At 39.0% G+C, this 11,774-nt stretch overlaps 1 protein-coding gene across 1 annotated transcript in view; it reads left to right on the top strand.

Moving 5' to 3' along the window:
* The window catches only part of rxfp2a (relaxin family peptide receptor 2a), a 36,581-nt gene that overhangs the window by 21,634 nt on the left and 3,173 nt on the right, over nt 1-11,774 (top strand). Inside the window, exons 11-18 of the mRNA XM_029448836.1 lie at nt 551-622; nt 1,869-1,943; nt 4,501-4,572; nt 4,765-4,836; nt 5,005-5,234; nt 8,218-8,363; nt 9,971-10,066; nt 10,892-11,060. Coding sequence (XP_029304696.1) covers nt 551-622; nt 1,869-1,943; nt 4,501-4,572; nt 4,765-4,836; nt 5,005-5,234; nt 8,218-8,363; nt 9,971-10,066; nt 10,892-11,060 — 932 coding nt within the window. The remainder of the gene's footprint in view (nt 1-550; nt 623-1,868; nt 1,944-4,500; nt 4,573-4,764; nt 4,837-5,004; nt 5,235-8,217; nt 8,364-9,970; nt 10,067-10,891; nt 11,061-11,774) is intronic.

Below are 11,774 nucleotides of genomic sequence, written 5' to 3'. Positions count from 1 at the left end.
TTTGTGTTCCTGCCTCACTGAGTCACTCTGCTTATGTCTGTTATCACGTTTTCACCATGTTAATTTAAGATCATAAAAGTCTGGAAAAAAAAACACTCTGCCTAAGAATGAATGTAAATTGTGTGCAGCCTGTCAATCCAGCTTCACTTTGCTGTGCTTTGGTGTCGTGTTGAATCTTGTAACTCCTGTCACTTTGACCCTGGGCGATGAAGTAAAAGCGTTTTTTAAAAACCTATTAAGATGTTCATGAGCAAGCCAATTATCTGCCATTGGCCTCAGTGTTCCTCTGTAGTTCTGAGCAGCATCTGAATCTGATTATATGAATGTGTATAGAGAGGGTAAAAAAGTTATTTATACAGTGCAGAAACTCTTCTCTGTTTTCAGGCAGCTCTGTCTGAGACGGCATTGATTCAGTGTTGAAGGAGATGGATTGTAGGAAATGGTAGTGATGTGTTCAGATATTGCAACAAATGAGATTGCATTCAGTCTCAGCAGCGGGGATTGAAACTCCACTTTCCACGCAGTTGACAGCAGCTCTGTCCTCTTTCAGATTACTGATGGACAATAGGATCAGAAGGGTTCCTGAAAACACTTTCCAGTCTCTGTGGAAACTGGCTGAACTGTGAGTAACAGCCACTTATTGCATCCGTGTCACTCTGTTCACATTATGAATTCAGTTCATATCCGATAACATCTAATAGTTATAATATTAAGTGGTGGTTAGTCTAATAAATCTCTGGGTTCCAGTGGCAATTAAAACGTCTGATTGTGAATCTTTTAATGCTTTGGCGGTGATGGAGTTTCTTATTGCTGAGTGAAAATGGATTTTCACAGCCTGACTCGAATGTAATTCATTTCTAATCAGCAGATCTTTATCAGTTCTACACAATTCTTCAATCATTCAAATGTTGTTTTCAACTCTTTATTTGAAATTGAATGATCAAACTAGTATACTCTACCGTTTATTGTCACTTAGTGGTTAGGTAGGGGGAAATTAAATCCTAGAGAAATCTCTTGAAGAACTAATTATTACAATATGGGATCAGAATTTCTAGATTGTTGGATTATGTAAGTAATTATATTTTTGCAGTTTTATTGAATTTACTGGCAGCCTGAAGGTGATGTTTAATTAGTTTTAACTCACACCAAAATTAGTATTAAATTAGGATTCTGAGACTGTAAATGCTTTACAGAACAACAATTGGGAATAATTAAAATATGTAAATAACAGTTTTATTAAATTCACTGGCGATCTGAAGCTGATGGTTGATTATGTTGATCCTTGACTGGATAATAAGAAAGCAGCGTGTTAAAAAGCTGAGCCTGTAATGCTTTACAGAACAACAATTAGGAATAATCAACGACAAGAGGTCAGACATAGACACCCTAAAAAAATGGATCTAAAAAATAAACGAGAAATAAATCAGCAAGCATGCAAGAATTCACATAAAGGTTTATTAAAATTGGGTACAAGTGTTGATTTATAATGAAGGTAATAGAGATGTATTTAAAGTATTGTTAGAAAACAATCAGTAGGTTTGTGTTGCTAAGATTTATTTATTGTTAGATAATAATTTGATTACATGAATTTGATGTTTTGATTAATCCCTGCTAGTATTCTTTCATTTGATCCTCTGCTACTTATTTATATGAATGTTTTCAAAGTTAGGAAAGAAAAAGATGTAGATTAAGAATTTGGGTTAATTTCCTGTTAAGCTGACCTGTCCTGATATCCGTGCTTTAGTCTATGCTTTCCATTATTCATGTTTGAATGAGTAAACTATGAATGTTAGTGAATCCTTTTGCTTTTAGATCTATAGAATTGGCTTTTCCTTTTTGTTTTATTTCTCTCTCTTCACTGTGTTAAGGAGTCTGTCCAGCAACAGGATCAGGGAGTTGCCGAAAAACACCTTTAAGAGCCTCTCCAAGTCCCTTCTGAAACTGTGAGTAACTGAGTCTGACTGCGAGGAGAGCTGAGCTTCAATATGTGAGGACATTATTTTATCTGACAGATGTTGCCTCCCACAGGAAAGAAACTCAGAAAACCAAAGGCAATATTATTTAGAACAAAGAGGGTTTAAGTCCTGAGGTTAACCTTGCTGTCGGAGATCCTAACGTGGTGCTGCAGAAGCAAAAGCAAAACAATAAAACATTTGAGAAACCATTGGGAGCTGGCTCTCATTATCGTTATGCTCCACTACATATTAGATACAAATGTTTGACGCTCTACTCCACAGAATTTATCCGACACTTATTTTTAATAGTTACTTTATCAATTTGATTTTACGTACAAAAGCAGCTCATAAGATATGATGCATTGTTAAAGATTAAACTCAGCAACGGCATAATGAGTTATTCAAATGAGATACAGCTACAACAGTAAAATGCAGCTTACACATTACTGCATCAGTTATAATAATTCAATAACATATAATGTAACACTCACTGGGGGAATTTTACTACATAATATACAATTTTCTAAATATATTTGATTACATTTTTACATACATTTCCAATGCAGGACTTTTAATTAAGTAAAGGATCTAATTGCTCCTTTGGTTATTGCTGAAAGGAAAGAGCAATCTGCTGTAAATGTTTTGGGCACAATAACTGTTGTCTCTTTTGTTAGTTTTTCTTGTCTGGAAAAAAACATCACATAAATTTAAATGAACCGAGTGTAAGAAAGTGTAAGAAGTGTAAGAAATTACATAACTGGCTCTAACCCATCTGTTTCCTTTCGGCCTCACTAACCACACCATTCACACCAGGACCCAGGAAATGGCAAACTTGCAGCCATTGATAATGTTAATACTAAGCTCCCTGGAACATCACCAGGCTGTGCAGCTATTTTAGTGTTGTTGCCAAAGACAAAATTGAAGGTCATGTACTGATGCCCAGAATGCGTTCCAAATATATTCTACCATTATAATAGCCAGACAAAATGATATATGTGAAATGTCAGAAACTTTTACTGGAATGAATTAAAACTGTCTTGGATCACGGCATCTGCTCTTCTTAATACATGTAACTTGCACTTGTGCTTTTATTGCTATCTCCTTTGTGTAAAAAAAGTTTGTCGACAACAACTGCTGCTTTGCCTATTCAGTATGTCCTGTAACGAAAAGGCACATTTAGACATTTCTACAGATCATATACTAAATGTCTGATCATTTTGTATGCACACTCATACCTCTTACTTTAAAAGAAGTGGGGCAGGACCAGCGACCTGTCAGACAGAGTACTACATCATGAATAATATTATTATAAAGTTAATGAACTCGGGCTGCGTCGCTGTCGCTGTCGCTGTCGCTGTCGCTGTCGCTGTCGCTGTCGACTGCTTTAAAAATCTACAGGAGTAAAGAACAATATCAATCTGGGAAACTCCTCGAAGGACAATGTGAATATTTATTTTTCTTGATCTTAATTGAGCACATTCAACGTGGCGTGCGATCTACAAAAAATACATTTTATATATTATTTAAATGTTTCAACTTAGTCATCTCACATTACACACACACACACACACACTCGAACACACGGGGGAAAAACGAGACAGGGTTGTTGCCAGTTGCTTGATTGATCCAAGAAAAGCAGCAGTCCCACTCTTCCTGTGAGATTCTTGTAAAATAATATTTTCCGTGTCCCAAACTGACCTGGAAGAACGGCAATATAGTTATCAAGGTTAGCCAGCAATCTTCAGTGTTTTCAGAATGTGTGCTTTCTTGGTAACCAAACATTTCCAGCTAGCAACAAGCACATCACTCTTAACCGTCAGTCAGTATGTTGCATCGAAGCAGTTTCTCTTTTGCTTTCAGTGTTTAAGCTGTCAAAATTAATTTACAGACTGATTCATTGATGTTTCATATTATGTGAGGAAAACTCTTTTACGTCTGCGGGCTCGATGTTTGTGCCAGCAGCGCTTCAGAAGTTTGTGATTTGAATGTCCGTAAAGTCAAATTGTGCTGTTTACTCGAGCCTTATTTGTAGAAACACGGCTGAGTCCGTCCTTCTCCTTCATCTGTGGCCAAACTGAAAAACAAAACCGTGGTTTAAAGCAGCCACGGGATCAAACCGAACGCTGAGACAAACCCTACGGTCTTTTCTATTGCCACACGTGCGCTCAAACTATTGATGTACAGATGTCAATATATTTCGAAAAGATGAGGATGAAGAGTAGGATATGAATTTCACAGACAGATTCTGCAATACCTTTTTGGTAAACAATAGATAATGTAACAAAGGATGTTTTACTGGAAGTACGAAAAGTCATGACATTTTTATTGTAGCTTAATGTAGGTTTATTTTTATACAGAACTCCAAAGTGTATTTGTACTTAAACATATATTCCATCCTGTATCCAATGTGGAGCAGGACTGAACCCAACAAGTCGGAGGCCTGTTTTCTCGTCAAAGAAGAACATCTGGATTTTACTGTCATTCAGCTCATATCACATTTCAGCCAAGTTTTATTGATATTGTCATCATATGTTTGTTGTTACAGAAATATCTCCCACAATCCCCTTCTCCACATTCATCCCAGCCACTTCAACCACCTGACACATCTTCAATCCCTGTGAGAACACACACACACACACACACACACACACACACACACACACACACACACACACACACACACACACACACACACACACACACACAGACACATACACATACACACACAAACACAGACATAAACATACATACACAAAAAAGCATCTTGTTGCATCCTGTTATGTGACGCAATGTGTTCCGTTTTCTCCAGGGCACTGGAGGGAATAGAGATCCCAGGCATTCAGACGAGGATGTTTCTGCCTATGAAGAACCTCTCCCACATGTACGTAAAATCACAACCCTTACATGTGTCTTTCATCACCGAATAACCCAATATATCCCTCTACCTTTCTATTTCCTCTGTGTGTCATTGTTCGTCTAACATTCCGTCTTTCTCCATCGTTTCCTCTGCTTCCGCTTTCTTTTTTTATGTCCTCCTTTTCTCTGCCAGCTACTTTAAAACATTCCAGTACTGCTCCTATGCACCTCATGTTAGGTCCTGTAAGCCCAACACAGATGGTATCTCTTCCTTCGAGGACCTGCTGGCTAACGTAGTGCTGCGGGTGTCTGTCTGGGTAATGGCCTTCATTACCTGCTTCGGTAATCTCTTTGTCATCGGCATGAGGTCACTGATACGAGCAGAGAACAACCTGCATGCCGCCTGCATCAAAGTCCTCTGCTGTGAGTAATGCCACCTTTGTATTCTCAGGTATAGGTATACTATGTGCAAATGGAGGAATTACTTGAATAAAGGAGGCATGAGACTGAACGTAAGGGTCGAGGTTAGCCTGACAATAACAGTGCCAAAAAGGAAAGCAGAGCTATAAAAGTTCATCTTCAAACTGTTCTTTTAAGTCAAGTAGCTTGTCGGGTCCAAACGCCTGAATCACTGCTCACATATCTTCTTCTTTTTTTCCAGTGAACGATGAATTGAAAACATAATTGCGGATCTGTTTATCAGACCTGAGGCAAATACTTTGATCTTAAAATGAAGTCTGAGTCATGAAGATAATCTCCACCCTTCAAAATCTATCAGAGCAGGGATCTAATGGAGTTTATAGGAGAATAAAAGTGCACATTGGTCTGTAATTTAAACATATTGAATTCAGTTGTGATGTGAAGCCCCAGGTGGAGTAAAACTATTCCATTTGTAGACTGTGTGCTGTGTTACTGTAACATTGCAATAATGGAGCCTGGAAAAACGAAATAGGTTGTTTGAGGACATCTTGGCCTGACTCAGTGAGCAGTGGTCACACTACTGCACATTTGAAATGATATGTCATAAGGCAGTAAGGTGAGCTGCTCATAGTGTGCTGTATACAGAGGCCAATGGATCAGATTTGACTCATGCAAGGATACTGGTTGTAAAAAAATGCTGTAATAACACATTGAATTAAAATCTATTCTAATGTAAATCATAAAGAAATAACTCTGAAAAAGCAACAGGTGCTCAAGATCCTGTCGACTCTTTATAGAAACTCTGCAAGAGCCTTAGGTTGTGAGCTTTAGGAGTGATTATTTACAGCAGGGGTGGGGAACCTTTTTCCTATCAAGGGCCATTTATTTTTTTACAACATCCTTTGAGGGCCGTACTAATTATTGAACTCATAACCTCTGCAAAAAATTTTTAAGACACAGCCCATTCATTTCACCTTTCTTTTATGCTAAATGCAAAAAAAACAACTTTTTTATCCATGTATCTTTCTGTTTTATCAGAAATCAATCCTTTATTAGTCCCACAACGGGGAAATGTATCTTGTCACAGCAAAATAACATAAGAAGTAAAAAGGCAGTACACAATAATTAAATAGAATACAAAATAATATAAGTACCAAGAGGTTGATAGAAAATAAAGTGAATATTGTAAATGGCAGTGATAATTGCACAGCAGTGGTGGAGCAGTCTGTTCTTGGTGTGGTGGTTTACCTGTCTATCTGTCCGTGTTTGTATGTTACGCTCTGGAGAGAGCTGCTTGTTGGGCCAAACTCCGCCGAAGAGCGTTTGTCACAACAAGTCGATGGTGGACCCAAGTGCAGCACACAGGAAACCAAGGATAATTGGTAATGACCTTTATTAGTAGTCAGGAGCATGTTATAGCCGAGTACACTGATCCACAGCGGGATGAGAATAATCCACAAGGACCAACCAATAGGTAGTAGGCAAGAAGTAAGTCGGGGCCGGGCGGAGGGTCGGGAAACAGGCAAGGCAGGTTGAAGGAATCCTGTCTGGGTCGGGAAACAGGCAAGGCAGACAGGTCCAAAACAGGCTTGGTCGGGAAACATGCAAAGCAGGCAGGTCAGGGGCAGGCAGGGTCGGCAACGAGAGATCTGTTTAGGGAAGAGCGCTGGAAAGACGTGCATGATACAGAGTACAATCTGGCACTGAGTGAGTGACTGGGAGAGGATTAAATACGGGCTTGATTAATTGGCAGCAGCCTGAGCCCAAGGGGAGGTGATGAGGTGGGAGTGGCTGGCTGGTGAGGTGAGAAGGAGGCGGGGTGTGGAAAAGTACCGGGTTGAGGTAGGAAGTACTGGAGCAGACTGTGACAACGTTAACTTTATCCAAACGCACTCGTCCTTTCAGCTCGTGCAGTTCGGCACGTTTCCTGCTGTAATGACGCTCAAGATAATTTTTAATCAGTACGTCCGCACAAACTAGACACACTGGCCTTTTACTTCCACAAAGAAATAATCGTTCGTCCATTTCTCCTGGAAAGTGCGACATTCTGCATCCAGCTTTCTCTGTTTTACACTCGCCATGCTGCGTTCACTGATGTCAATGACTCGTTTAATATTGAAGTTTGTTGACATGACGTGACCACGTGATGACACGTTCCTCTCGTGTTGTGTTCAAGGACCCTGACCGTATTGGCGTCTAGTTTTTTTTGACAGTGGAATTTTCTTTGCGTGCGTTTTATGAATTACCTCGAGGGCCGGATCAAATGGTCTCGCAGGCCGTATACGGCCCGGAGGCCGGACGTTCCCCACCCCTGATTTACAGGAACTAATACCGCTCTTTAATCCTAAAGCAGTATTATCATTAATCGGGTTAGATGTTTTATATATATATATATTTGAAGAAAGTTGGAGTAACACACCTTATGAAGTAACGTCTAACAAAATACGTATCGATCTTACAGTAAATGCAAATATCTTCAGGCTTGCTGCTTGTATACCTCGTATAAAGGTCCACTATGTAAAAGTGAGATACATTTTATATAAATGTTTAATATCTTGGGTAAAATATACCCAAGATAAAAAATTATACTTCAATTCACCTTAAAGGCGTAGTGGTGTTATAAATATTCATTGCAAAATAACCAGCAATAAGAAGTCACATTTCAACAAATGATTGTACTTTGCACGGAGAATTTGGCGTATAAATAAATAATAATGAAAATAAATAAACAAAGGTACTTCCAAAAGATAGAACATTTTTAACAGTGATGGACGTGCGTTTAAGAAAACTTCCCTAGAAAATAATCTAGCGACATCTAGACACATGTTTGTGTCCCAGGCAAGTCATTACTCCTGCCTGCTCTGAATGGGAGACATCATTTTCTGAAGTTTGTATCTAATGAGAAAGTATCTCTCTCTCTCTCTCTCTCTCTCTCTCTCTCTCTCTCTAAATGGACTCCTGTTTGTCACTGTCTCTTATCGTTCAGGTGCAGACTGCCTCATGGGTGTGTACCTGTTTTTCGTTGGAGTGTTTGATGTGAAATTCCGGGGTCAGTACAACCGTAACGCCCTGCTCTGGATGGAGAGCGTGGAGTGTCGGACCATTGGATTCCTGGCCATGCTCTCCTCGGAGGTAATTTATTATAGATTAACATCCCGCTCACCATCACACATACTGTGTGAAATGGAACCTTCGACAAACCCTATTCCCTGCAGTACATATCCCGGGTAAATCTATATTCTTTATAAGCTGTCAATTGCTCTTACACACTCTTATTCTGCTGATACTGCCTTTTCACTAATCCTATACCATCTGCTGCTGTTGCTGCTTCAAGCATTTCTTTTCAGCTACCGTGTAAACTCTGATTCTAGTTGGCCCGTGGAAAAATTTGATTGTCATCATTTTCTGCTCATAATGCCGTTTTATATGCCTACAGTGAGTGACACTTTTATTGCCTGTACATGCTAAATGTAACTCTTTAGTACCACTTTCTGTTTTATTGCTGTGTTTTTGTCCGACTGACATCAATCAGACCTTTTCTCTCCCGATGCCAATTCCACTACCTCAACTCAGTTAACCAGCTAATGAGGACCCAATAACAGTTCTGTCTGTTTACCTAATTTGGAATCTGTGAACTTAACTGAGTGGAACCAACTGGAATCGTTTTTATCTAATGGGACATGAGGCATTCGTGTGAAGCTACTACATTAGTTTTGACTGTATGAATATGAGTGTGAATTTAATAATGACATGATGAATAAAACGGTACCCTGTGGAGTTTTTGTCCACGAGTAAAGCTGTGGAGCAATGTTTTATAAACAGTTCCCTGTTTTGCATAGACACAAGGATGAGAGCGATGCGATCCACGTTCCTCCATAGGTTTTTACAGTATTTTGTTGATTGACGGTTGGTGGAGGTTATGTGCAAATAATTGTAGAAATGCGAAAACAAAAGCAAACATGGATGTAAACCATACACGATTAAAAATATTTTAAAAAATCAGTTTTGCAAACGTTTTATGTGGAAGGACGTCAAGGACACAGTTTTGGTAAGAAACACTGAAATCCAAAGGGATTTAATGTGGGATTTTTTATTGTGAAACACAAACAGTGGATTACTTCATTGATAAATCCAGTTTTCTACTGAGCAAAGATTTTCAGTTTTCCCTTTGTGTATTGGTTGGGGAGCTTTTTCTTTGTATATGAATTAAATGCTCTTGTTTTCTTTTACAAATCGGTTGCCTCGTTCTCCCTTTCTTCACCTGGGTTATTTAATTTCTAACTGTTACTTCCCCACCCTCCTAGACTAATGGGGAACGTAACACCATGCTTTTGCATATTTTAGCCAATATTGGCTATAAATCATGTATTCTTAAAATGACTGCGAAATAGAAATTTGCAAGTTAAGTTGTCCGACAATCAGAGAAGACGTGCAGTAAACAAACGTGAAGGTTTTTTAGAGCAAGACGTTTGTGCAATGAAGAGATTGCTTCTGGCAGCTGACCCTCAAGTCTCTAATGGCTTTAACACAAGAGCCAACAAGGAGTTTTCAATTAGTCCGTAGTTTGAGGCAAAGCCAATGTCTATCTGGAAGAAATTAAAACACTATAAAAGTTTATAGTACTGTATGCTTTGTAAAATAATCAGCATAAATGATACTGTAAGTAGTTTACGAGTTAAACCCTATTTTATACAGTCTATAAAACATGTTTAAGATTCATAGTGAGTTTTTTCCCTCAGGTGTCTGTTCTCCTCCTAACCTACCTGACTCTGGAGAAGTTCCTGGTCATTGTCTTCCCCTTCAGTAATCTGCGCCCAGGCAAAATTCAGACTGTGGTGAGCTGCTTTAATCTACGAATACAGAAATACAGAAAGCCTGCTGAATGTCTCATTTTCCCATTCATTTGATTGGATCCTTTTTGTTGTTTGTGCTGTTTTATATAGCAGTTTACTTCTTTCTTAAATAACCATAACACCTTATGGTGTGAAAGATTAGGTCTGCTGTCCTGTACTAGTTTTCCTTTCCTTTGAGAAGACTGAGCTGTTATACTGAGCTATAAAGTATGAAGCTGAGCGCTCAGCCAGTGCACTTAGTATGAAACACTCCTTGTCCTGTCGCTACAATTAAAATCAACCAACTATACAGCAGATACTAATTACAGCAAGGTAGTGAGCCAGGAAAGCTGCTTAATTCAGCATTGGGTCACAGAGAGTTGACACAACACCAGCTTTAGTTTAGATGACTGCACAAATCAATATAGATGACACTGCAATAATTACAACTAAGCTCTAGAAACATGCTGTCAGTTGACACGCCCTGTGCGTGTGAAAACACCTCATTATGAAGGTTGAGATTGAAGATTCTCATCAAAACACCTTTTTGACACTTTCACCCTCCAGGAAGGAAACAAAACGGTTCACTTTAGTTCAGCTTAACTTCTTCAAATGCTGTTTTGAAAACCGTAATGACTGTGTAAAAATTGAACGCAATTGCAAATGAAGAAGTTAAGAAAACAACAGAGTATTAATAAACATTTAAAGCGTTAGTTTAGGCAGAACAGCTGCCTGAGTCATCAATATGCTTGAATAATTTTTCCTTGTGGGCTTTGTGGAGCATTCGTGGCAGAAATTGTAACAATATGTTTCTCATCTCGTCTCAAGGTGGTCCTGGCCTCTATCTGGCTGCTGGGGTTCATTATTGCTGCTGTGCCTCTCATGAATGAGGATGTGTTTGGAAACTACTATGGACGTAATGGGGTTTGCTTCCCCCTGCACTCTGACAGGCAAGAAAAACCTACTGCCAAAGGATATTCAACAGGGATTTTTCTGGGTAAATTGAAGAAGAAAGAAATATTGAAATGTTTCATGTAAACTCATTTTACAGTGAATACTGATTTCAGCAATTATCTAAATAGTTGGTAGCAGCTTTTGTTTTGTGTTTAGCGCTTGAGGGTATCTGCAAAAGTCAGGAGTCTAAATTGAAGAGAAGCATGTTACTTTCACCGATCACAACTAATGAAACATTTACGGCCTAAAGATGAAAACACAATGTATTGATCAGATGCTACGTCACACTGAGCTTTAAATCCAATAAGCCATACTGCTGCTTATCATGCCCACATGGAAAGGTTTCTATTTTGTCGTTATGTACGGATGTACAGTTGAATATGATGCAGCTTTATTTTTTCATCTTTCAAGAGTAATCTTATACCATTTTAAGTGACATCGTTACACATCAGTGAGTACCAACCAGCAGCTAACAGAACCGGGAACAGCGTTGCATGTTAGATTACGCAGCAAACACCATGGCTTCATCAACAATGCATGATTTTTCTGGGTTCTTGTTACTCGATGTTCTCACTGAAGAGCGATGGAAGTCTGGCAATGGTGATGAATATATCACAGGGGATATTCTCTCTAAAAGGGTGCCAGCATTGACTTCTCTAGGCTGTTAAATAAGAACCCTGTGAATTAATTCATGAGGTGCTCATTATCACAAGCTTCTCTCCCTGTGTGTGTGTGTGTGTGTGTGTGTGTGTGTGTG

The sequence above is a fragment of the Cottoperca gobio genome, chromosome 14, assembly GCF_900634415.1.
Source record: "Cottoperca gobio chromosome 14, fCotGob3.1, whole genome shotgun sequence".
NCBI lineage: Eukaryota > Metazoa > Chordata > Actinopteri > Perciformes > Bovichtidae > Cottoperca > Cottoperca gobio.
Note: the sequence above shows the minus strand (reverse complement) of the source record. Positions and strands in the feature narration are given on the sequence as shown.